General features: G+C 41.5%; 1 protein-coding gene across 5 annotated transcripts in view; it reads right to left on the reverse strand.

Moving 5' to 3' along the window:
* Nucleotides 1–26,903, reverse strand: part of pphln1 (periphilin 1) — a 209,772-nt gene that overhangs the window by 130,584 nt on the left and 52,285 nt on the right. For all 5 annotated transcript variants that reach the window (XM_067999871.1, XM_067999868.1, XM_067999869.1 and 2 more), the window contains one exon: nucleotides 8,796–8,831. In XM_067999871.1, coding sequence (XP_067855972.1) covers nucleotides 8,796–8,831 — 36 coding nt within the window. The remainder of the gene's footprint in view (nucleotides 1–8,795; nucleotides 8,832–26,903) is intronic.

Raw genomic sequence — 26,903 nt, forward strand, 5'->3', positions numbered from 1 at the left:
TGATTGGCCTCCAACAACCACTATCATCTTCCATTGTGCTAGGTAAGACTCCAGCCACTGGAGAGTTTTCCCCCGATTCCCACTGACTTCAATTTTACGAGAGCTCCTTGGTGCCACATTCGGTCAAATGCTGCCTTGATGTCAAGGGCAGTCACTCTCACCTCACCTCTGGAATTCAGCTCTTTTGTCCATGTTTGAACCAAGGCTGTAATAAGGTCTGGAGCCGAGTAGTTTTGGCGGAACCCAAACTGAGCATCGGTGAGCAGGTTATTGGTGAGTAAGTGCCACTTGATAGCGCTGTCGACGACACCTTCCATCACTTTGCTGATGATCGAGAGTAGACTGATGGGGCGGTAATTGGCCAGATTGGATTTGTCCTGCTTTATGTGGACAGGACATACCTGGGAATTTTCACATTGTCGGGTAGATGCCAGTGTTGTAGCTGTACTGGAACAGTTTGGCTAGTGGCGCGGCTAGTTCTGGAGCACAAGTCTTCAGCGCTACAGCTGGGGTGTTGTCGGGGCCTATAGCCTTTGTTGTATCCAGTGCACTCAGCCGTTTCTTGATATCATGTGGAGTGAATCGAATTGGCTGAAGACTGTCTTCTGTGAAGGTGGAGATAGCCGGAGGAGGCTGAGATGGATCATCCACTTGGCACTTCTGGCTGAAGATGGTTGCAAACGCTTCAGCCTTGTCTTTTGCACTCACGTGCTGGACTCTGCCATAATTGAGGATGCGGATGTTCACAGAGCCTCTTCCTCCCGTTAGTTGTTTAATTGTCCACCACCATTCACGACTGGATGTGGCAGGACTGCAAAGCTTTGATCTGATCCGTTGGTTGTAGAATTGCTTAGCTCTATCTGTAGCATGTTGCTTCCGTTGTTTAGCATGCATGTAGTCCTGTGTTGTAGCTTCACCAGGTTGGCATCTCATTTTTAGGTACACCTGGTGCTGCTCCTGGCATGCTCTTCTACACTCCTCATTGAACTAGGGTTGATCCCCTGGTTTGTTGTTACCTCCTCCAGGGTAAGTTTCTCCAACCTTCTTTCTTTCCCTCTTTACCATGTTCCTGCAAGTTCCTCTTCACCTCCCCCCACCCGCCTCCACATCCCCTTCCACAAATCTTAGGTGACCCCCTCCTTTTTGTGTTGCCCTCCAAAATATCTGCTCACTCGTTAACAAATCTCTGATCTTCCACAATTTTGTTGTGAAGGAGCATATTGACATGGAACCTCCGACTGTCCCTTACAAGGCCAAGACTAATGATTCCAAGGGAGTGGAGCTGGGGTCAGGAACTACTTTCGTGGCTCAGAAGGATCCCAGCATAACACTGGAGGGCCGGTATGCGAAGAGAGATGAGGTGTACCGACATCTGGAAAGGCAGAATTAGACCGTAATTGGGGGTGCGGGTCCCAGGCGAGGGAAGCGGCTTAGAGCCCCAAAGAATATGTCTGGCTTTTAAAATTTTTTTTGGATTAGCCCTCTTCCATAGGGAGCCAGGATTGTGGTCCATGTACCTTTGGGGCCTTCTTCTTTCATCACCATGCCCACCTCCCCTTCAAAATCTTCCTCCTCTATCGTTCACCTGAGCTGCTAGGTGATTTCTTCACTGAATACTCCTCACTCCTGTCCACCCTGTTTCTACACCAAATGATTTATTATCTTTAGCAATTTTGAGCGTTAACTTAACTCCTCCTCCCCTACCTCCACTTGTCCTTGCTTCCATCAATTTCAATCTCCATATCGACGCCGCCATCAACCTCTTGACATCATTGTCATACATGACCGCAACACTTCCAAGATCTCTATCACTGATAGAATTCTCTCAAACCACTTTCTCATCTTCCTTCTTGTATGTATCCCCTAAGCACCCCAAATCTCTCCACATTTTTTCCACCCTTACCTTCTTTCGCTTTACCATCTGCACTGAAATTACAGCAGAGAGGGGCTATTCAGGCAATCACGCCATATCGTTGCTAGCTCTACAAATGGAGTGATCCATTCTAATTCCATTTCTTTATTCTTTCTCTATTTTCTTTTATATTCTGTTTTCAAATACTCATTGGATTCCCTTTCAAATGGTGCTGTTGTCTCTGCCTCAGTAGCCAACAGTGGTAAAGCAGTCCATGTTTTTACAAACCTCTGTTTAAAAAAAAAATTCTGACTTCCCCGTTCATTTTTCTAATGGTAATCCTGTGTTTACTTCTTCTCGTTACCAGTTCATCAACTAGTGTAAATATTTTTTTGCTATTTACCCTCTCAAAACATTTAACAATTTTGAAAACCTCTATTGGATACCCCTTTAATCTCTTTTGTATCACTAAAAATGCTTCAATTTATCAAGCCCTTCTTCATAATTATAACCTCTCATTCCTCTTACAATTCTAGTGAATCTTTAGTACACTTCGCATGGCTCTATAATCTTTCCTATAATGGGGTGCCAGAACATTGTGCAATACCCCAACTGTGGTCTAACAAATGTCTTGCATGAATTCAACATAATTTCCTTATTTTTATATTCAGTGCCCCAACATATAAAACACAGAATGCGATTTATCTATTTTATGGCCTTTTCTGCCTCCACAGGATCATCTTTTCAAGAACAAAGCATCTCTTCTGACGCTCCCCCCTTTGCTTCCCCCAACTTGAGGATCGTACAACAATCATTTACGCTTCTGTGAAGTGCCTTGGGATGTTTTAAAACTCTAAAGATGCTATAGAAATGCAAGTTGTTGCAACAATCAAGTTCATAGCTGTCAGTATGGATTCAAAAGATGAAGATTGGCCTAACTGATCCCACACACGTCTTTGAGCAAGTGACAATCCAAGTGCACTGTGGTAAGCCTTATGACGTGGTGTACCTTGACTTCTGAAAGGCTTTTGATAAAGTTCCACATGAAAAGCTATTAGTTAAATTCAAAGCTGTGGGGATTCCTTGGGAATGGATAAGAAACTGGTTAAAGGTGGTAAATGAGTACTCGTTAGGAGTTATGTCAAAGTGGGGAGGAGGATGGTAAGTACTGAGTGGGATGACTTGGGGCTTGGTACTGGGAACTACAATTTCTAATTTACATAAATGACCTGGATTTACAAATGATGCCATACTAGAAGGGGCAGTGAAATTGTAGGAAGGTCAGAAATTACAGAAGGAGTGGACAAAATATGCAAATAGGCAGAACAATGGTAGATGAAATTTAATGCAAAAAAGTATAAAGTTGCTGCACATAGGAAGTAAATAGCCTACATGAGTACTCTGAATGGTGCAAAAGCTAAGGATGAAACTGAAAGAGACATAGAGCCCGATATTAGGAGGGCGGCGGGTCGACTGGGCACGTGGGTAACGTGCCCAGTGAAATCGGGGTGCCCCGCACGCGATTGCAGCTTGATTGAAGGTACTTACCTTTGCTTCCGGGTTTCGCGCTGGAAAGCTGCGCAGCAGGCGGACTGCGCATGCGCAGCGTAGGCTGTCGGCTGGAGGAGCCCTATTTAAAGGGGCAGTCCTCCACTGACTGATGCTGCAGGAAATCGGAAAAATTACAGCATGGAGCAGCCCAGGGGGAAGGCTGCTCCCAGGTTTAATGATGCCTCACTCCAGGTCTCATTGGATGGGTTGAGGAGGAGGAGGGGGAGGACAGAGATCTTCCCCCCGGCGGGCAGGAGGAAGTGGCCTGCCTCTGCCACCAAGAAGGCCTGGCTCGAGGTGGCAGAGGAGGTCACCTGCACCACCAACATATCGCGCACCTGCATACAGTGCAGGAGGCGCTTGAACGACCTAAGTAGGTCAGCCGAAGTGAGTACACTTACTCATTCCCTTACACTCCGTCTGCCACATCACCGCCCCCACCTCACACCTCCTTCTGCACTGCCAACACTACTCTGTCACATCACCCCTCGCACCCACTCAAAGCTCATCCTCATCTTACCTGCACCTACTCACCTCGCCAGTACTCATCCCACCACTACCACTCAACCCAATCCTCATACAATCTCATGGCTCTATCTCACACTCACCCTCTCATGCATCTCTTTCACGGTCAGCCTCACTCAACCTGCCACTACCTGTGCTGCAGCCACAGAGCATGCATCACATATGTGCAGTAGGAAGCGTAAGGCAAACGTGTTGTGAGCATGAAGGGGATGCACAAGGGTGTTTGAGGGTTTGTCATGGTTTTTACTTATATTTAATTTCTGATCAACTCACATTACATATTATATTGTCACCACTACTGCCACGTCTTTGCGAATCTTGTCTGGTTTGTGCAATAATGCCCTTTCCTGAGGATCACTATGAAGACCCACAACTGATGCCACCCATTGTGTCACTGCTGAGTGAGTGTAGGTGTATTTACAGGACTCCTTTGTGCTGACGACTGAGAGACGTCGGTGATGTCCCTGGTGGCACCCTGGAAGGGTGCGGAGGAGAAGTTGTTGAGGGCAGTGGTGACTTTGACAGCGACAGGTAAGAAGATGGTGCTCGGGCCAGCCGGGAGCAGCTCAGCATGAAGGAGGCTGCAGATGTCCACGACTACATGTCGAGTGACTCTGAGCCTCCATGTGCAATGCTGCTCAGAGTGGTCCAGGAAGCTGAGCCTCGGTCTGTGGACCCTGTGGCGAGGGCAATGCCTTCTGCGACGCATCTCTCTCTGCCGTTGCCCTCCCTCCTGCTGTGCAGGTGGATGTGTCACAGCACTGTGTTGTGGAGCTCCACGTGTCAGAGGTGGACGGCGAGGCTGGTGATGCTGTTCGTCCTCCGAGGAGGTCATGACTGCAGCTACGGCGGCCCCCATCCGGAAGATGTACATTTGAGGGGGTCCGCAAGGTAGGTAAATGTGTCTGGACACCGCGGTAAGTGTGCAAGTTGGTGAATTTCATTGTCAGGAGGAGGGTGGTGGAGGCCAAACTTTGTCCAAAGTGACAGAGTGGCCTCCTGCAATGAGTGAGGGTCTCCCCCACCACCTGTCAAATGGACCTTTGCAGCTGCCACACGTCCATTTCAACTGGGAGTGTTTCCCCCAGTACGGGAAACAGTCCAAGTTGATCTGAAAATCCCACCCCTCCTAAAATATCAGGTCAATCAGGTCTGTAAACAACCTGAAGTACCTGGTTAATTACTTCAAGTGGCACCCCGCTGGCTTTAATTGCCGGCGGGAGTCCCACATGCAGGGGCTGCTCGTGCATGTCAGCGCGTCACTGGGGAACCCGGAAGTGGACGGTATGGAGCCGGGCTCTGGACCTGTCCCGGGAATCCCCGATGTGCGCAGCCCCCCCACCACGAACGCACCCGCTTGGGGGTGCGAAAATTGAGCCCCTGGAAGTCTTAGTAGAATTGACGCCAAACATGCCAAGCAGCAACCAACAAAGCCAAAAGACGGTTGAACTACATGGTCAAAACAGTAGAATATAAGTCAGAGTAGGAAATTATCAAACTTTACAGTTAGACCACATCTTTAATACAGAGTCCAATTCTGGTCGCCAAGATATAAGAGAAACATTCAAGTGCTGGAGGTAGTGCAGAGAAGAGCTACTATGTTGATCCCCAGTGTCAGGGGTCTGAACAATGAGGAAAGGCTGGGAAAAATTTGGGTTTTTTCAGCCTCAGAAGGAGGCTTCTGAGAGACAATCTTATAAAAATGTTGAAGGTTGTTAAAGTTATAGAAAAATTAACCCAGAATATTATTTCAATTAAACTGTGGAAGTAGAACTAGGGGACATGGTGCAAACTATAAAAGGTAATTTTAGGACTGATACCAGGAAATTCTTAACACACAAAGGGTGATCAATTTGTGGAATAAGCTTCCAGATAGAGTAAGGGAGGCAAAAGCCCCATTTAAGAAACAACTGGATGCTACGATGGGGGAGGCAAGCGTTTGGTTCCCGAAATGAATGAAGTAAGATGGCATGGATGAAATAAGATGGGCTGAATGACCTTCCTCATTCATCCACATTTAGAAGCATTTTACTCATTTCAAACATTGCACTTAACCGCATAACTCGAAATGCACAGTGAAATCTGTTATACAGTGATAGCATAAGGGAAGATTTCCTCTGTCAGTAACAAAACTGTAAATCCACTTATGAAGAATGAGTTTACAATTTCACTGCAAGAGCAAATAGAAGAAATACTCCTCCTCGGTGTCAGTTATAATGCTGTGATGTGGAGATGCCGGTGATGGACTGGGGTTGACAATTGTAAACAATTTTACAACACCAAGTTATAGTCCAGCAATTTTATTTTAAATTCACAAGCTTTCGGAGGCTTGAGGAAGGAGGAAGGAGGAAGCCTCCGAAAGCTTGTGAATTTAAAATAAAATTGCTGGACTATAACTTGGTGTTGTAAAATTGTTTACAGTTATAATGCTGTACAAGGGCTGGTCTTTCAACTGTTTCTTTTATACTATTGTGCTATATTATGAAACTTTCACTCCAATGTGTACCTTATTGTAACTAAGGTCAATGGCAGTCCAGCAGAAAGACTATGACGCATTTATAAAGTTTTTCATGAATTTCATTGAAGTCTCAAGCCCTAAGCTTTAAAGTTAGTCAGTCAGTATCCAAATAGGATTTATCATTTCGAGTTCTATGTGAGTTTATAGCTCCATTCACCTTCATAAATTTGAAGCATGTTTTCCTATTTGTATCACTTTATCTACACTATGGTAAATCACCAACACCGAAATGCATTTATCTATTGTTTTATTTACACTCCTTTATTGACCTCCTGTTGATCAGCTCTTTCTAAATTAACATAAACTGCTATACTGATTGATAGCCACCTGGTTTTTATGACCTTTAGTTGCACCTGAAGCTCATCACAAATGAAGGGCAGGCTTTATGAGGCCAATCTGCCTTCACTATGTTTTATGACCAAAAGGTTTGTTTGTAGTGTTATCAACCATGCATGCTGCTGTCATGATCTGGGCATAATAAACGATTGTGAAAGAAAATGAATTGGCATTAGTGCCACTTAGGTTCAAAGTTGAAGGGCTACTGTACATTAAGGAATCAGAGGTCAATACCTGATCCCAGAAATTTTCCACATATATGATAATGGTAGATTTCTGTCCCTCACCCCCATGCATATTTAATTAATGAACTTGAGAACGCATCAAACAGGAAATGGGTTGAGTTTCACTTGCCAATTTGATAAGAGCTATTAAGATCAGTTTTGGATTATCTCCCAACAAATGTAATAGTCAGGGCATCCTTGTCCCAAGAATTAGTCCTGAAGGAACATTTATGAACATATTACAGGGGAAAGCACTCCAAACATCCAACTTGCAGCATAAATATTGTATTGCATACAGTGGGAACAGGTGGATGGAGGGAATAAATGTAGAATAAGCTTCGTAAATGATTTCTATTTTCTTTCAAGTTCCTCCCCTTTATGCTGTGATTTTTTTTCTAGATGTTGGTTAATAATTGTGATTTTTTAAATCTCTTTCACAAGGTAGATAAATGTGATTACATTTCTAGTCTACAAAGAAAATCATACATCTTAGGTTTCCCAATATTGGCATAACTGCTAAAGATTCAAGCTTTTATGTCTGCAGCAGATTATCCATTAAATCCTTTATGTATGCCCTTAACTGAAGGTATTGGAAAATTTGTTCATTAGAATTTTTAAAAAATTCTTAATTAGCAATTATGCATATTGCTGGTGCAAACACCTCCTGCTCCTGTTTTGGAGAGGACAAAACTGGCAGAGCACAATGGTTTTTACAGATTTTGAAATTTATTTTCTAAATATGTACGATAAAAAAGGCTATATAACCAAACTTTCCAAATCAATCTCAAAGGCCATTAAAAAAAGCAAACTGGCAACATACAGACAGTGAGAATACCAACGTAGCATCATTTTGAACTGGCTACCAAATTAACTTAATATCAGTACAAACTCCATTTCCTAGCCACCGACTCCATTCCTCTCTCTGGCCCATCTAAGGCTGAACCAGGCCGTTCGCAACCTTGGCGTCCTATTTGATCCTGAGATGAGCTTCCTACCACATAACCCCTCCATCAACAAGACCGCCTACTTCCACCTTTGTAACATCGCCCGTGTCCGCCCCGCCTCAGCTTTTCTGCTGCTGAAACCTTCATCCATGTCTTTGTAACCTCTAGACTTGACTATTCCAATGCTCTCCTGGCCAGCCTCCCATCTTTCACCCTTTGTAAACTTGAGCTCATCCAAAACTCTGCTGCCCATATCCTAACTCATACCAAGTCCCGTTCACCCATTACCCTGTGCTTGCTGACCTACACTGGCTCCTCCTACATGGGAACACCTCAATTTTAAAATTCTCATCCTTGTTTTCAAATCCCTTCATGGCCTTGACCCTCCCTATCTCTGTCATCTCCTCCAGCCCTACAACCCTCCGAGATCTCTGTGGTCCTCCAATTCTTGCCTCTTGCGCATTCCCGATTTTAATCACTCCACCACTGGCAACCATGCCTTCAGCTGCCTAAGCACTAAGCTCTGGAATTCCCTCCAAAACCCTCTCCGCCTCTCTACCGTGCTCTCTTCCTACGAGATGCTCCTTAAAACCAACCTCTTTGACCGAGCTTTTGGTCACCTGTCCTAATATCTCCTCATGTGGGCTCAGTGTCAAATTTTGTTTGATAATTGCTCCTGGGAAGTGCCTTGGGATGTTTTGCTATGTTAAAGGCACTATATAAATGTAAGCTGTTGTTGTTTTAATCACTACTGCCTGTAGCCAATGCATCAGTAGAACACTCAGCAACACAATTAAATAATCCTTAACATTGTAGTTTTTGAAATGGCAAAAACTACAGCTTACCTGTTACCGGCAACATATTTCTTTGTCTTGGCTCCCCTAAAAGAAACATAGTTCAAATTAAAAAATTAAAACTCCAGCAACAAATCCATATGTTTTTTTCCTGTATCACGCACTCCTGGAAACTGAAATCCTGAGAATTGTAATAACATATAGATTACAGACAGCAGCAATTACTAATTTAGTTGAGGATCAAAAAATATTTATTGAGGACAGTTTGAGCACAGTTCCAGCCCAAATTGATGGGATGATGGTCACTGCCAAGATGAAGAGTCTTACAAAGAATGTGTTTGAGTTGTACTGACCCAATTCCTCGTGGGCTCACCAATTGTCCACAAGTTTGTACTAAATCACCAATCTTACTGAGAAAGGTCATAAGGATGACTGTGTGGAAAGTAGAATTGTTGCAGTTGCAGGTGTTCTCATCTGACTGGGGTTAAGGGACCTCATGAAGCAAATGGAGCGCACTTGAAATTTAAATGCAACTATACGTCAGTGCTTGATGCTGACAATAGATGACAAAAGGCTTAAAATTAAATTCCCGCATTTTAATAAGCATCAAATTAAAAAACTTGGCATTACAGTGGAATCTCAATTATTTACACTCCTATTATCTGTCTTCCCAATTATGTATGAGAAAGAAAGGCAAGAGCTGTTCCCGAGTAACAGTCTGTTCATCCTGTTGACAAGATCAATTGGAGCTGCACAACTGATCTTTCATCTGATCTGCTACTCGGCTGCTCCGTGCAACATGCTTACAACTCCAGCTAACAGACCTGCAACAGACCGCAGAGATCCTGCCAAAACACTTTCCAGATACCTGTCATGGCAACCCAGCTACGGAGTGGATGAATCAGCTATTCCAGTGCAAGCTGACCTTGCCAACAGGACCCAATGGAGGCCAGTGCTGCTGGATAAGAGCGGAGCTGGTGGTTGGGGAGAGGGAAAGACAGCGCATTGAATGTTCACAGCAAAATCAGCAGTGCAACTATCAATTATTTATCAATTCTAGTTGTCTTCCAGGGCACTCCTCTGTCGTAGCAGATAATCGAAACTACCACTGCAATTTGAAAATATTTCTTTACTGGCTTCTCTGTCAGTATAAGGCTACAATGCTAACTATTTTGTTTTCAGGTTTCAATTAAAAAATGTTGTCTTTTTTTAAATGCAGTTTCATGTCCAATATCGTTTCCAGGTTCCACATGAATAACTTCCATTTAATAACGCTCATGTGCGGTGAGACATCCCAAAGTACTTTACAGAGGGGCAAAGAACACATAACCAGAAGAGTGAAAGAAAAAGAAGGTTTAGGGAAAGTGAAAGCATGGTTTAAGGGAAAGCTCTTATGGAGAGTTTTGAAGATGGTAAAGGAGGTATTAGGGGACAAAGTGCCAGATAGCAGGGTCATGGATGAAGAAGGAATGATCACCAACAGAATGAAGGTAGTGGGGAACAAGGAGACGACCAATGCCAGAAGAATGGAGGGTGCATGCAGGGATGTACAGTTGGAGATTATTGACGAACTGTGGGACGAGATCAAGGGATTTGATGACAAGGACAAGTCAAATCACTGAGGCACTGGAGGAGCCACTGAAGCTTAGAGGACAAGGGTGATAGAGCTTGACGGAGGATGCAGGATGTGGTGTTTCAGAAGAACTGTAGATTGTGGAGGATGAAGTCGGAGATAGTATTGGGAGAAATCGATCTTGAAGGAGGAGGAGGAGGTAGCAACAATGACAACTTGCATTTATACAGCTTCTTTAACATAGAAAAACATTCCAAGGTGCTTCACAGAGGTGTAATCAAAAAAAAATAAGATGCCAAGCCAAAGGACATATTAGTCCTTAGTGGTGGTTTTTAAAGAGGGTTAGAGGAGATGGCCGACATAGGGAGGGGCGAGGCCATGAATATTTTAAATTTAGGACAATGGGGAACCAGGAGCCAACGTAGGTCAGTGAGGATAGGAGTGATTGATCAGGGGGCCTTGGTGCGGGATAGGATATGTTCAGCAGAATTTTAGATGAGCTGAAGTTTACGGAAGGTGCAGGACGGGAGTTTGCCCAGGAGAGCATTGGAATAGTGAGGTCTGGAGGTGACAAAGGCATGGCTCAGCAGATGGGCTGAAGTACGGGCAGAGGAGAGTGGAAGTAGGCAGTCTTTGTGATGGAAAGCAGATGCAGTTAGAAGCTTCACTTGGGTTCAAATCGGGCACCGAGGTTGCTAACAGTCTGGTTTAGTCTAAGACAGTGGCCAGGGAGGGGGATGGAATTGGTGGCAAGGCTACAGAATTTGTGGCAGGGGCCGAAGGCAAAGGCTTCGATCTTCACAATGTTTAGTTAGAAGAAGTTGTGACACATCTAAGATTGGATCTTGTAAAAGCAGTCCTGCACAGATAAAGGTGCGGGTGAGTATGCAACAGCACGGGGGTGGGAGGAGAGTTGTTGGGGTAGATGTCGGAGTACAGGCAGGTGATATTATGGAAGCTCGGGGCTCAGTAAAATAACAATGTTTAGCACTTCTGGTGTTAGCTGGAAGTGGTAACAAGGGAAACTGGGGTCAAGGCTACTGGCTACTGTTGTGCTGGTATTTGTGGGGCTGAAGTGGATGGCTTCAAGTTTGCCAATATTTAGCTGAAGGGATTTTCTGCTCATCGAAGTCTTAATGTTGGAGAGTGATGACAGTGTTGGAATTGATGGAGGAGGCAGCTAGGAGGAGCTAAAAGTTGTTTGCATGCATGTGGATGCTGACCCGCATGCTTCCAAATGTCGTTGCCAGGAGGTGGCATATAAATGTTGAGGGTCCATGGATGGAGCCCTGGGGTACACTGGAGGTGACTGACAGGCACAGGAAGAGAAGCTATTGGAGACATAGCATACCTATCATATGACAAGTACGAGTGGAGCCATGAAAAATGCCACAGAACCAGATGAGAATGGTGTGGTTTAGCAGAGTTGAAGGAAGCTGAGGGATCAAGGGGGACCAGTAAACAGCAGATGTTGTGTGTGACTGATCAGAGCAGTCTCAAGTGCTATGGGCAGGGGTCAAAGCCTAACTGGATGGCTTAGTAATGAGGAGAGTGCATGACATGCATGCATATCCTTTGCTCCCTTGGTACTAGCCCATTGCATTAAAGCACACTCTGCATTTGGGCAAGTAGCAGGCCTAAGGCCTGTGCACCCAATAACGTGAACTCTGAACAGCACACACAGCATAGTGGAAATTGGCCCCATTGTTTTTAGTTGTGCCTATTATTTTTAAGAAAATCATCTTCGGGTGAAGAGAACGACTCTTAAACATTCCACAGGTTACAACTGCAAAGAATATTTTTGCATTTCAGAGAAGGCCCTAAATTATTTCAGCCAACTCTTTAAAAATTAAAATGTTAGAAATTGAATTACGATCTTACAACAAATTATAATGGACCCGCCTTTGCCAGCTTCAACTTTGTTCTCCTACATGTCCATTTCAACACATAATGTCAGGTAACTGCCAAAGTAATTTCAGCATGTACAATTTCAAGCATTTTGTTCAATGATCCATAACAAAGGCTTAATCTAGATTAATAAAGATGAAATATTAATAAATCTAAAGCAAAATCTCTCCAAAATGCTCAAGTCCAACATAACAATCATTTATTTACTTAAATAAAAGGGTGGGCAGAAAGAAAAAAAATCAGTTTTTAGACGCTTTAGTTGGCTCCAATTAAACAAAATCGGCATAACTTAAGCACAATTTCACTGAAATAAAAAGGTTGCATGCGCCAGCTGCAATAATCGAATTATGTTTGCAAATTTCTTGGGCCTAACTCTCGACAGGCTCAACAAACTTTCCAGAGCTCTATGTGGATTTAAAATATAAAGAAATTAATAAATCAAACATCTGCTTTCACTCAATCACCAAAACGTTCCTTTCAAACCACATTCTTTTACAGTCAGGAACAGGATTTAGAATACTGAAAAAAAATCCAACTACTGGCAATTTTCTAATCCCTTACAGCTACATTGAACAGCTTCTAGACAGAAAAGTTATTTTATGGGTCAAACCAGAATACTTCCCTGCATGAGTGCCTAATAATGAGGGGAACGCACACCATGTGTGCATATCTTTTTCTCCCCTGGTGCTAGCCCATCATATTATGGCATGTTCTTCACTGCAAATAGCAGGTCTAAGGCCTGTGCACTCAATAATGCGGATCCCAATCAGCACTCACAGCAGAATGGAAATTGGCCCCATTATTTTACTAGTGCTTATAATTTTCCTCATCTTTTTAACCTCAAATTTTCCTTCATTAACCAGTACTCCGGCAAGGATTAAGTGTTTTTTAGGAGAGGAATTGCAGGAGAAAAAACTACTGGAGAAAGAAAAAAAATCCAAAACCTGACAGCGAACAAGAGGCAAAATTTGTAATTGGAATACGGCAGGCTGAGAAAAAAAAAATCAGGACGAAGCAAATTTAAATATTTCTCTCAAACTCTGAAAAAACCACCAAACATATGCAAATAAATGAAAACCACAAGATGGACATTAAGCAAATAAATAGATACCACAAGATTCTTATATTTGAACTGAATGGCTTGATCCCTCCCTTGGGCACCTAGCCAGACATCTATATTCTGAGGCAAAACAAGTTGCACCATTTTCTGTGAGCCAACCAATCTTTTAACTCTATATGTTCTATTACAGAAAGGAAGAAGCCAATTACGAGATACAAAACGTCAACTAACATAACCCGTCAGTGTGTAATATAAACAAGTTATTTATTCTGCTAACTCTTGATCTTTGACTTGGATTGGCTGTTATAAGGGCGGATCGTGCTCGATCCTCTCCAACAGTATTATCTTGGTTAAAAGGCCTGTATCAATGACCACGTCAAATCGCTATATCAATCATAGGTTTTGAAAACTACTTGCAACTAACAGATGAAGTTATGAAATATTGAAAGTCAAGACTTCGAAACTACAACAAAAATCTGTTCTGAACTTGTGCTCGGATTGAATTTTGAATTTGTTAACTCCAAAACTTGCATTAAGTTCTCAATGCCACTCAGTATAATGATTTTCGTCCTGCAGCATTTGTAATTATGAAGTTATGAGGTTAGACAATGCTGTGCTTTGCGACAGGCCTGACAATAGATAGGAAAGTTCATCAAGCTATCAAAATGGTCTTGCATTTGGTGTTCACATCTGCCAATGTTTGAATCTAGATTCACACTGTTAGGTTCTTCAGTCAAACGTGTATACACAATGAGAAGTTTATCTTCCGTTCTGCAGGGGTGGTATATGACAAATTATCTCTAAATAAATAAATAAATAAATCGATCGAAGGATGGGCATCAAAAGTGAAAAAGTCAGCCAGAGTTTCCATGTACATTAGTGGAATATAATAAACATTCTCCTGAGAGGCTTCCCTTGGTGATGGGCCTGAATAATATTTAGTGTCTCAAGTCATATCTGCTCTACTGCTTTTCAAAGTTTGTAAACATGATTGGAATTTAATATTAAATCTGCTCTTCTGTAAATAAACTACAGGAACTGAACTGTAGAAAGCGCAAATGTAAATGTATACATCTTTCTGATGAACTATTATTGATAATGCTACAAAATCTTAAACTATAGCCTTCAAATCAAAAGCAGTTTTTAAATACATACAATGGATAGGTTTCCATTCAAATGCTATTGTAATTCTACTCACAGTCTCCAATGACACAGGATTTAAAAACATATTAGCAGCTACTCCCTCAAATTTGCTATGGTTGAAGTCTAAACTCTAAAATATTAGAACTACTAAAAGAATGCAACAGGTTAAGAGCAATCAATACTTTTCCTCCAGCTACTTGTGGAAATAAATGGAGGAAAACTATATTCAATGAAAACATGCATCTCAAATAACTAGACAAGGGTTATCCATAGTTAATTCACACCTTGAGAGCTGCATTTCCACCTCAGTGCCAAGAGCAAGAATAGGGCAGAGTTACGTTTTGTGCGTTCCAACAGTGAATTTGATTTTGAACAAAGTATTCAAATCTGTTCCTTTTTCTAACACTTAAGCAATGTTTTAGGAATTTAGACAAAAATCAATGTTTCAGAACATGCAAGAAAAGTTACATATTTTAAATCCAATGGCAGATTTTCAGTACTCACAATGTTAAACTTGTGTGGAGCATAAACACCAACATAGACCAGTTGGGCTGAATGGCCTGTTTCTATGCTGTAAATTATATGTAAAACAATATCTCAGCTGTCTTTTTGTAGCTCTGGAAATCAGCAAGACGCTCCCTGTCAAATCTGAACAAATGCCATTTTTCTTGCATCTTTTTACAACTTGTTTATTTCCATACACAGATATCCAACTCCCTTTGACCAATCCACACCTGTAATTATGTATTCTAAACAAAATTCTAGATGGACAGCACAGAACTGCAATAAATCTGTTAAATTGCATGCACGTGGTATACTATAAATAACATTCACAACAAATAAAACTTAAATGGTTAACATTCTAAGGATCAAATTAAACAAAACTAAAACTTTCCATACAATACCACTAAGGGACTTTCCACAGTAAACACAGGAAGCAAAACAAGGTTAAGTGTTGCTACCAACTACTCAGACATTTTTTTTATATAGACTAATGCTCGAAAGGGGAAAATTTATCTGTTTCAGTGTTTTGAAAGTCAATTTTTTTTCAGTATTTCCCTCAGGCTAAGTTGCCATTGCCACCTACTGCAGTAGCCATTATGGTGTGTCAGTAGCTCTTGTTGACAGGGTATGGAAACTGTTTTAAGATCTGCCAAAGACAGCAGCAGTCAGTTGGACTCCCAGACTATTGCTGCTTGTCTGGTGTCTAGCCATCTTCCCATTGGGTCACCAAAAATCCTTCCAATAAAGCTCCACTCCTGGGAGTTCCTCTTGTAAGACTTCCTGCCAATGCTTCCTGCAGAACACCAGCCTTACTGGGGTCAAGCCATTTACCTCCTGACCACATTAATAGCTAAGAAGAACCCAGCCCAGATGGGATTATTTTGCACTAATCTCCTTGATGATGCCAAATCAGCTGTGTTACTCTCCTACTTATTATTGAAGCAGTTCACACAAAAGCACAATATGATGTCCTCCTGAGAGATGCATTTACTCTTCAAAAAAAAAGCTGGTGAAGCGAGGATGCATCAAACAGTCATGGCTCTATACTTGACAAATAAAAGAGTTCTATAATGAAATATTGAAGGGTACAAGTCATTAAACATCTTCTAATGTTGATTATTAAAAGCTTGTACAAGAGCCAAAACAGGCCCATATTGAACGTTGAATTGAAATAACAAATACACTACTTGTGAACTACATTTTCCTGGTTTTATGGTTTATTATATTATTTCTTTTTACAGATGCCTAGAAAATATTAATTGTCACATACTTTTATGCTCAGGCAACATAACCTCTTCAGAAGTTGAAAAGTAGAGAGTAATGTTTAATCAACCTCATATTTAAATTTGTTCCAGCATATTACCAAAAATTCAAAACTGTAACAAATATAACATTACAGGATACTAAAAATGTAAATAGAATCCACCACATTGTACCATGTGTAAATCTGACTGGAGAATTTTAGGGATAGGGCCACATAGGATACCGCCTTCAACAATCTCTGTAGAGCAACATAAAACCGCTTCAAAATTTCTACCATTGCAGATACACAGCAATGTCACAGTTATGCAAAGTTAGTTTTCATGCTGTAAGTCCACTGAAACATCCTTAATAGATCTGGTCAACATGGAGTAATCTTTCTTGTAATGTCTCCAGTGCTTGTAAACTGCTTTGATAAAGTATAGACATCTGACCCAAGTACCTGCGTGCAGGTTTCTATAATTTTGTAAGGTCAGCTGTAATCAATCAACGTATCCCATGTAAATACTTCGTAATACTCTGTGTACTTGAAAGTGAAGTGACTTGTAGCCCATTTGTATTATGGAACCACATCAGGTACAATTTCCAGTTCCACAGCTATTAAATCTGTCCAATTTACATTAGATGTTTTGAAGTATAGCTGGATATGACAAGAAACACAAATACTCATGCCCAGGTTGAATGCGTGAAGCATTTGCACTCTCCTCTGTAAAGGAGTACGCCTGCACTATCCTCTGTAAAGGATCTATAACGTCGCTGCCTCAATATCCTGGAATCGCCTTCCAAATGCCATTGTGGGAGCACCATCACCACAAGAGCTACAGTGTTTCAAGGAGAAGGCCCACCACCAACTTCTCAGGGCAACCAGCGCCACCCACATCCAAAGACCAAATTTTTAAAAAAGCTTTGGAAAACATTTTTTAAAATTATTTTACTCCAGTAACTTCCTCAACCACTGGAAAACGTCTGTAGACGCGACTGAAACCAGTTTGTTACTTCTTCGAATAATGCCACTGGATCTTTACACCTACTTGAGGGGGCAAATGGGGCATTACTTTGTCCTCTCATCTGAAAGACAGCACCTCCGCCAGTGCAGCACTCCCTCAGTACTGGATTATGTGCTCAAGTCTCTGGAGTGGGGCTTAAACCCATTACCTTTTAATTCAGAGGCAAGTGTGCTACCACTGACCCAAGGCTGACACATTACTTCCACAGAGGGGAACAGTGGCAGCTACATCTTTGGTTGCACTGCCATTTGTATTTATACTACAAGCAGAGGGCGCAACACTGCTATTTCTTTATATTACAAATTTATACAGTCAATGCAGTTATATAAATACGGTACAAGTCATCCACTGTAAAGGATTGCGCTCTCATTTCCAGCAGATGATTTTGATCAGCAAAATTGCAAGCAGCTGCAGCATACACAAAAATATACACTGAAGAAAAACAAAAAAAGCTTCACCGTTTAAAATCCATCACAGCAAAATTGCACAACTGAATTGCAATTTTATTACCACAATATCTGACATGTTCTAATTTTTAAAAATTTTTCTTGATGTTAGTATGTCCAATTGGTACAACACGGTATCTTTTGTGCCATTGCTCTGTGATCAAGTGAATGGGACTGAAACTACATATATTGTCACCCTTTCAGAAAAGTTATGTTACAATAAATTGGAGATTTTATGTCCAGATATTCTGTTAATGTGGGTGCACATAATATTTCACGTGGTCGGACTGCTAACTGCCCGAGTGAAGAAAGAGCAGCACAAGTACTGTAACAGGAGTTTCAGAAATACAAGCAGAAATTGGAACAAACAAACAAACAAACCTCAGGAGGCAATTTCATGAATAAAAAGATAAACAGATGCGCAAATGTTTGCATGACAAAAGACAAAGTCTTCAATGATCACTGTTGTATCCCTCCTGGAAGCAGATTAACAATAACACAGACAGAGATTTAGGTCATCCTACTCCAGTCTTATTAGGGAATGCAAAGAGGGGAAAAATGAAAGGATAAGACTGATAACTTCAGAAGAGAGAAAAAGAAAACTGACAAACACACACAAATACAGACGTGGATCATCTGTCCTGTGCCTCAGCCACATAATAGCAAGTGTTATATAAAGACATGTGGATAAACAAAAATCAACTAATAAAATAAAGGGAAATAAGAAAAACTTTTACTGTGGATTATATTCTTAAATTTATATATTTTAAAAATTGTCAACATCAAAGAAACCTCATCTGGGGGGGAAACCAGGGGAAGAAGCATGCCTGTAACCCATGTATGGGTGTTATAAGGGAAGACGTGGATGTGGAAGAACCATGAAGTCACTCACAAGGTCAAAAGTCTACTGGTAAGGACAAGAAGGTCAAAGACAACAAGCAGTTTGATAGCATTATTAAATTTAATATTAAATTTCGCACTCCAGGTAAAAGATTATAAAACAGATACTTTTTTTTAAGCTGGAGTTTCAGGTCACCTAATTACCATTAAAACATATATCCTATTTCATTTTGGTGCAAGGTGGTTTTGACTTTCATGTGAGGCCAGGGCACAAGTAATTTGGAATCAGGAGATGGAAACTCATTTCAGTTGGGGTATCATAGACCACAGGGCTAGAAGAAATAAGTTTAATCAAGTTGCACTATTAAATGCTTGGAGTTCTCTCATCAGCTTGTCAGAAAAGTTATACTTGTTCGCTCAAGTCCATCATTTGCACACCCTGAATAATGTTATTTTGGTGATTCTCTTTCGGCTAAAATATGTATTACAATGGTGCTTTAAGATGGGTAAGGAAACTGATTTCTACCTATTCTGAATAATGTACCATGAATATAATTTTTGGTGGGGTGGGGGGGGTGTCAAAGAGAGAGAAACAGACTCAGTACACTACACTAAAAATTAAATTTTAACTAATAGTTAGGGCTGAATGTTATGCAGCCTTTTAATGGAAATTAGAATCAAGATTGCTCTGGAGCCAAAACCATATAAGTTTGAAGTTGTAGTACTTCCTTTAGAGAAAAGATTTGAAATCTGTATATCATTGAGCAAAACCTAAGGAACGTATGCAGATCTATTGCACGTGCCATTTTTTTTTGCTGTGATTTTACTTTTTAGGTCACTTTTCACAAGATGGTTCCTGGACTAAAACCTTTATAAGATGGGGATGGCAAAACAAAACTACGATTCTTATATTGAATAGAAGAAAATCTGAGCATTACAGGATTGAAAACACGTGTGTACATAAATAAAAATTTATTGGGCAATAAATGGCATAAAAAATTGGTGCTCCAAAACATTATGCAACCAAGCATGAGGTCAGTGGTTCAATTTCAGCTGTGTTATTTGGGAGGAGCAAACAGACGCCAGATAATTCCCCATAGAAAGATTAAACAAGAATTACTGTTTGGGAAAATATCGAAGGGTGGTTTGTCCCCTTGAAGGTTTAAGTGAGTTTATCCGGTCAGAAGCTGAGCCATACAGATTAGTAAGATCCCCAGTTTGCACTGAGTAGCTGTTCTCAGCTAGGCAGGACAGTATAATTGGCCTCAACGTCGCTAGTTAGAGGAGAAAAAATCCCTGATGGAAGTGTGCATATGTGTACCCCAGACAAGGATCGGTTCAGGCTCGACTGTAAAGCCCCTCCAGGTTATCACGGCTTATATGTGATAAATGGTCACTTACGCAAGGTATGAGCAGGCAACTAGTGCCTGTAGACCCCTATACCAACAAGGAGTGTCTTTGGGAAATGAGGCGATAGGAGAAAATTATCAAGAAAAAAAAATTGAGGGATGAGCCATTTTAAGCTGCTTTTGGTCATCTCATACAAGACATATATAATTTTATTCAGTTGTTACACGGGGATCTCCGCTCACAAATGGCTGCCACCGAAAAGAGAAAGAGAGCCCGTAGCGGAAGTCCAGCATTGGAAGCAGGTCACTTGCCACCGGTCTCAGTCAGGGAATGGCACGTGGCACAGAAAAACCCAAAAATTGGATGTGAGTAAAGGCAAATCACGACTTCAAAAATATTTTCAAAAAATTATTAGACAAACTTTCCATTACCATATGCCAGGATGCATAGAAACAGAAAAATCAGAGTCTAGAATACTCCCTTTATTCATACTTTATCACAATGCACAAATATACCAAGATAAAGCTTCGGTTCACATTAAATACAGATTTATAGGAATGATTAATTTATGGTCATGAAGGGTGATGGATTAAGTAGTTTTAAATCGAGGGGTTTATTCCATTGATAGCAATATCATCTTTGCAAGGCTTTGCACTCATGCCCCAATTTACTTAACAGGTTCTCAGCGCCCTCCACTGGTCGATTAAAAAAAATAGCACCAAAGACAAACGTGGCGCCTGCATTCCCACAACACTGCATGTCAAATGAATTTGATATAGAAATGGTTCCATATTGGGTCAACTGGTGTGTGAATTTAAAATGAAATAATTTAGCAAAGTTAAGATTAAACAACTACAGTTCTAAAGCGAATGCGCTTAAGCATGATTGTGAGCTGGCTGGATTGTTTCTTGAACTTCTTGGCAAAAAGTTTTTGTACTTTTAGGTATTTTTTTTGTACTCAAGATGAGAAATGGATAATGCTGAGGAAAAATAAAAAAATCTTACCCAAGATCAGACTAGCTGCAAAATAAATCTCTCTACATAACCCAAATGTCACTTTAACTCCAACCTCACTGCACCAACAAAATGCTTCCTTATGGTGGCTGAGTGAGATCAACAAGCTGTGCCAGGAGAGAACAATTTTGTGTTAGATAAGGAGATGCAAAAGAAACTATTCACAGTCACCTAAGTACAGATCATACTGATAAAGGAGTTTCAAACTTTCTCTCTCTGGGATGGATTCAAAATCAGGTCAAATAAGTGAAGACAGTGGCCCTGCTGTGTTACATTAACTAGACAGGTATACATGCTCGAGCCAAACAGATCTCAAATGTTTGATGGACTATTTAACTTTAAAATATCTAAGCATCACCTGCATGTGGAAAACGATTTACAAAATAAAAGTGCTCTTATACTGTAGAGCATGAGTCGAAGATGTTTTATTGATTTGTTTGGAAGATTCTTCTCTTCCTGCCTGTCAACTTGTGTGCAATGAAAATAAGGTTGTAGACAGTATATTGAAAAAAATTCCACACAATTTTTTCTTCTCTTCCTCCAACCGACAACAGCCAAAAGGAAGCTGCCATATCATATTATTTGAGCAATCAAGAATATTCATAGGTTTATATAACTAATCTATAATATATTAAAAATCTTACATCTGCATGCACTTCCTGTCAACTCTACCATTATAAATTCTTACATCCACATTTATAATGAAAACTGCCGATGCAAACTCATCACACTAACTACACCCACTGGAGGCACTGCAGCACCACCACTGGCAGGAGGGTGCAATTACAGTGTCACAAGTTTATGGACACAATTTCCATTGTAAATGTGGAGTTAGGAATTTATTATGGATACATGAAAATGAAAAGACAGATGTGTGATTTTAAAATGGGGACTGAATCACATCTGTGCACTGTGGACCAATTATCTCCCACCCTCTAATTCTGCTTCTCCTAAAGACTACACTTGGTTTTGTTTTAGTAGGCAGCAGCAAGGGGAAATCAAGTCATCTATTAAAAACAATTCCCAACTTCTTTTTAGAGATCCTGGTATTGCCACAATTACCCTTTCAAGCCACACTGGAAAGAGACTCATGCGTTAGAACCTTTTTCTTATCTTTGAAACAGATCGAAAGAAAGGAAAAAATGTTGCAGCAATTCTGTGCTGTATCATTCTATGATTCTAAGAACATGTGTATGATGCCCTATCCAGTTTTTACATTTATTTTCTCACTTTCGGGCGTCAACACCTCCCTTAGCTTGTCCATATGATCATTATTCATGTGTGAGCCTTTACGTGCTGAGGTCAATTGTAAGGTACCTACCATCAGCATGGGTGAAGACCAACTAACTCAGCACTTATCAGGAATCAGAGAAAAAAAATCACTGTGGTCCATCTAGTCAGTGCCGATGAATCAGAAACCTGCTACATCTGTACAGCTCAAATGAATAAACATCAGGGAAACCTGGAGTTTTTTTTAAACCACTGGCAGATCTCTTGTGGCACTGCTCACAGTGAGCCAAAGGTTGCACTGATTTATCCTATGTAATGTACAAAAAGTTATCAGGGCCACTGATTTTTGGTGAGTGGAGAAAGTCAAATTGCATTTTTACTAGCGTTAGTGGTATTTTCAGGCTCGAAATCCTAGAGTGTGTGCATATATTTATACAAAAAGTCCTGTTTGTTAAGAAGAGGATTATATAATGTAATAAGAACATAAGAATTAGGAGCAGGAGTAAGCCACATGGCCCCTCGAGCCTGCTTCGCCATTCAATCAGATCTTCAACCTCAACTCCACTTTCCCGCCTGATCCCCATATCCTTTGATTCCCCTAGAGTCCAGAAATCTGTCTCTCTCAGCCTTGAATATATTCAACGACTCAGCATCCACAGCCCTCTGGGGTAGAGAATTCCAAAGATTCACAACCCACTGAGTGAAGAAATTCCTCCTCATCTCAATCTTAAATGGCCGACCCCTTATCCTGCAACTATGCCCCCGAGTTCTAGACTCGCCAGCCGTTGGAAACAGCCTCTCAGCATCTACCCTGTCAAACCCCCTCATAGTCTTATATATTTCAATTAGATCACCTCTCATTCTTCTAAACTCCAGAAAGTATAGGCCCATTCTACTCAACCTTGCCTCATAGGACAACCCTCTCATCCCAGGAATTAATCTAGCGAACCTTTGCTGCACCACCTCTAAAGCAAGTATATCCTTCCTTAGATAAGGAGACCAAAACACTACACAGTACTCCAGGTGAGGTCTCACCAAAGCCTTCTACCACTGTAGTAAGACTTCCTTACTTTTGTACTCCAACCCCCTTACAATAAAGGCCAACATTTCATTTGCTTTCCTAATTGCTTGCTGCACCTGCATGCTAACTTTTTGTGTTTCTTGTACGAGGACACCCAAATCTCTCTGAACACCAACGTTTAATAGTTTCTCACCATTCAAAAAATATTCTGTTTTTCTATTCTTCCTACCAAGGTGAAAGTAATGGAGAATGTATAACTGTGAAGGTATAATTCAGGTGTTATTAGCAACAAAATGATTGTTAGTTAAAATAATGAAATGAACATTAAAAACTAAATGGTAAAAAGTAAACTGAAATGAAATTTATTTAATTGAAAAATATGAAATTGTATATTGGAAGGTTTTATATAATTGTAGTTTTATGAATAAAGTCAATGTGAAATATACAAAATAACATTAAAATGTATTTATGTGCAGGTAATGTCCATTTTGTTTAGTGTACACTGATATAGTTTTTATGGAGTATTTAGAACATATAGATTTAATAAAAATATTTCATTAAAAAGTTATATTTGTGTGAATATCAGTCTGCTTACATGCTGGTGAAAGATAGTATTAATGTTAGAGAGTGCCTGACAGTCAAGGGAGCAAATGGGAGTTTGAGTCAAGTAATGGGGTTGATTAAAAGTTAGGGAACAAAGGAGGAGGAAAGTTGGGGGCTGTACGGCAAATGCAAAAGAGATTGATGGGAAGACGTATGAACACGAAGAGTTAGGATACCTCTGTTACCTCCAGACTCAGCTATATCCCTAGCCACCGACTCCATCCCTCTCCCTGGCCACCGTCTGAGGCTGAACCAGACCATTCGTAACCTTGGCATCCTATCTGACCCTGAGATGAGTTTCCGACCACATATCCGCTCTATCACCAAGACCTTCCTCCTCCATAACATCGCGTGTCTCCACCCCTGCTTCAGCTCATCTGTTGCTGAAACCCTCATCCATGCCTTTGTTACCTCTAGACTTGACTATTCCAATGCTCTCCTGGCCGACCGCCCACCTATCACCCTCTGTAAACTTGAGCTCATTCAAAACACTGCTGCCCATATCTTAACTCGCACCAAGTCCTGTTCACCGTCACCCCTGTGCTTGTTGACCTACATTGACTCCCAGTCCATGAGTGCTTGCACAGCTTTATTCAGATCAAGCGGTTTCTCTGCCGCTATGGATGCTGGGTAAAGAACTCCCCATTCGACAAAAAGCCATTTCCTTCACAAAACTCTCTGCCGTCTCACCTTGATCTGCACACATTGACCTCACTAGCTTCCGAATCAAGGAAAGTGCGCGTGGACAGCGAGAGGGGCCAATGTTAGCTGCCCTATCACCACGTCCATACACTCTTAGAATCATAGAAGGTTACAGCACAGAAGGAAGCCATTCAGCCTGTCGAGCCCATGCCAGCTCTCTGCAAGAGTAATCCAGTTAGTCCCACTCACCCGCCCTTTCCCCATAGCCCTGAAGATTTTTTTCCCTTCAAGTACTTGTCCAATTCCTGTTTGAAAGCCACGATTGAATCTGCCTCCACCACCCTTTCACCCAATGCATTCCAGATCATAACAACTCAGAAGTTCCTGAATGCATTTTAAGAATTCTGCACCCTCTATGCCTTTTACACTGATTCTATCCCAGTTAATATTAGGTCTCATCCGAAAGACGGCACCTCTGAAAATGCAGCACTGGAGCGTCAGCCTGGATTTTATGCTCAAGTCTCTGGGGTGGGACTCTCTTTCAGCAGCTGCTGGCAGCTCCTCTCCCCCTGACCCTGCCATCGTCTTCTTTCCCTGGGCTTCTGATGGTGGATCCACTTCTTTGAGGAGCTTTGGGTTTAGGGAATGAAGGTGGACGGCTGTCCCGTGTCTCTCTGCTGCTCTATAGAGTGATGGACAGGCCTGTGAATCCCAGCTATCAGTCAACCTTCCTGCAGACTCACTGATCAACCAGAAAACTGCAGTTTCACTCCTGCACATGTGACCCGTTGTATTTTCCCTCCCAAATATTCTCAATCCATTCTAAGACTTGCCTTTGGAAGCTTCAATATATCAGCACAACCCCTCATCACATTTCTCCTTTATTTGTCCTGTGACTGCCCTAATGCTGGTAAGTAGAACTGAGAAACGCTGTTCATTACTGAAGTTACACTTTGCTCCAAGTGAGAGCGGTTTGAAATAAAACGGAAATTTAGACTGCAAAAATGTTAAGCAAACAGAGCTGAACGCTGATGTGGGGGAGGGGGATTCTTAGCATTGTTGCAGCTGGTTAGGTGCTGATCATAATCTCAGATGGTTCTTCAAGATTTTTACAGTACATACAATGACCATTTTGAAAATGACACCTGCAAAAAAGGACAGCTGATGTCAGTCCCTGAAGTGTCCGTAATTTGCAGGTTTCACGGTAGTGTGAAGTATGAGATAGTGATGGGAAGAAGCTTAGAGGGTGAGACGGTGGGAAGAGGATTACACCAGAGTGTGAGAGAAGTGAGTGAGATTGAGTAGTAGCGGAGTTAGTTTGGTTATGTGGGAGTCTTGAGGGCCTGGGGTGTGACAGCATGTTTACTTACTGATACCATGTATGGCTGCAGATTGCTCATGTTAGATTGCTTATGTATTCCTTTAACATGACCAGATGTACATAAGACCATGTATCTACTAGCACAACAGAAAGGACATATAGCATAAGGAAACAAACCTGAACTGAATCAAAACTCAAATAACAAACCCTCAACTCCCTTGGAGAAGGTCCCCATGACATCCTTGTATTTAAGAGCACGGAGGGAGTAGTGGAAAATGAAGCTGCAGGCCGCCCTCAATCTCACATCTAGTATCATTCTGCTCTTAGCTCCCCCCCTTTTCATTCATTCATTCACATACAGACAATCACACAAACATCACACAGTTAGTATCTTGTAATACAATCTGCTTGAATGTATGTACTGGCACCATCAGGATTCTTACATTTGTTCCTTTTCGGTCATTGTGGGCCTGGAAAAGCAGCTTGCTAACATTGTCAGTGGTCCAGACGAAGACAACACCTCACACAAGACCCTGCATATCTCCCACAAAAGGTTAGAAGCACCAGAACATCTGCCATTCCAGATGTTGCAGTTGGTCAGCTTGAGGAGATAGCATCAAGTGAGACACAGTGCACAGCTCTCAATGCCAACTATGTACTTTGGGAACTGCACTGGTGCAGTGACATCAAGCAGCTGTGTTGTGCTCCTGTTGCTATTCAGGGGGAGATGAAAGGGCTGGCCATGCTGACTAACACACTAGTCATTTGTTTGATGCACTTCTGGGCACCATGCTGATACTGAAGCAAAGCCAGAAAAGCTGAGGGAAACTATGAACCTGACTGTTATTGGCAGTGCCATCCCTATGGGTGCAGGTTAGCGACAGGTCTTCTTGCACATGGCATAGATCTGCAACTGGCTCCTTGCTGATCCAGAGCCTGTGGAGGCAGTTATACTCAGTCATTGTCAGGTAGGTATGACGGGGACTGGAGATATGATGGGTGTCGTAATGCCAGGTGCAAGCAGTCTGGCACCTGCTAATTTCCCCTATATGCCTTCTTTTCGCTATTACCATTTAAACCATGAAACACTGTGCTTGGGAAGTTTTAAAAGCAACTCATTAATTTTAAACTCAATTTAACAAAGTACAGTATTATTTGCATAATTTTTTTTGTTCTGTCTTTTTATTGTATCTTCAGGGTTAAAACCAGGTTCACTTACAAAAAAAAACCCTGCCTG

This window comes from Heptranchias perlo, chromosome 18 (genome assembly GCF_035084215.1).
Source record: "Heptranchias perlo isolate sHepPer1 chromosome 18, sHepPer1.hap1, whole genome shotgun sequence".
Lineage (NCBI taxonomy): Eukaryota > Metazoa > Chordata > Chondrichthyes > Hexanchiformes > Hexanchidae > Heptranchias > Heptranchias perlo.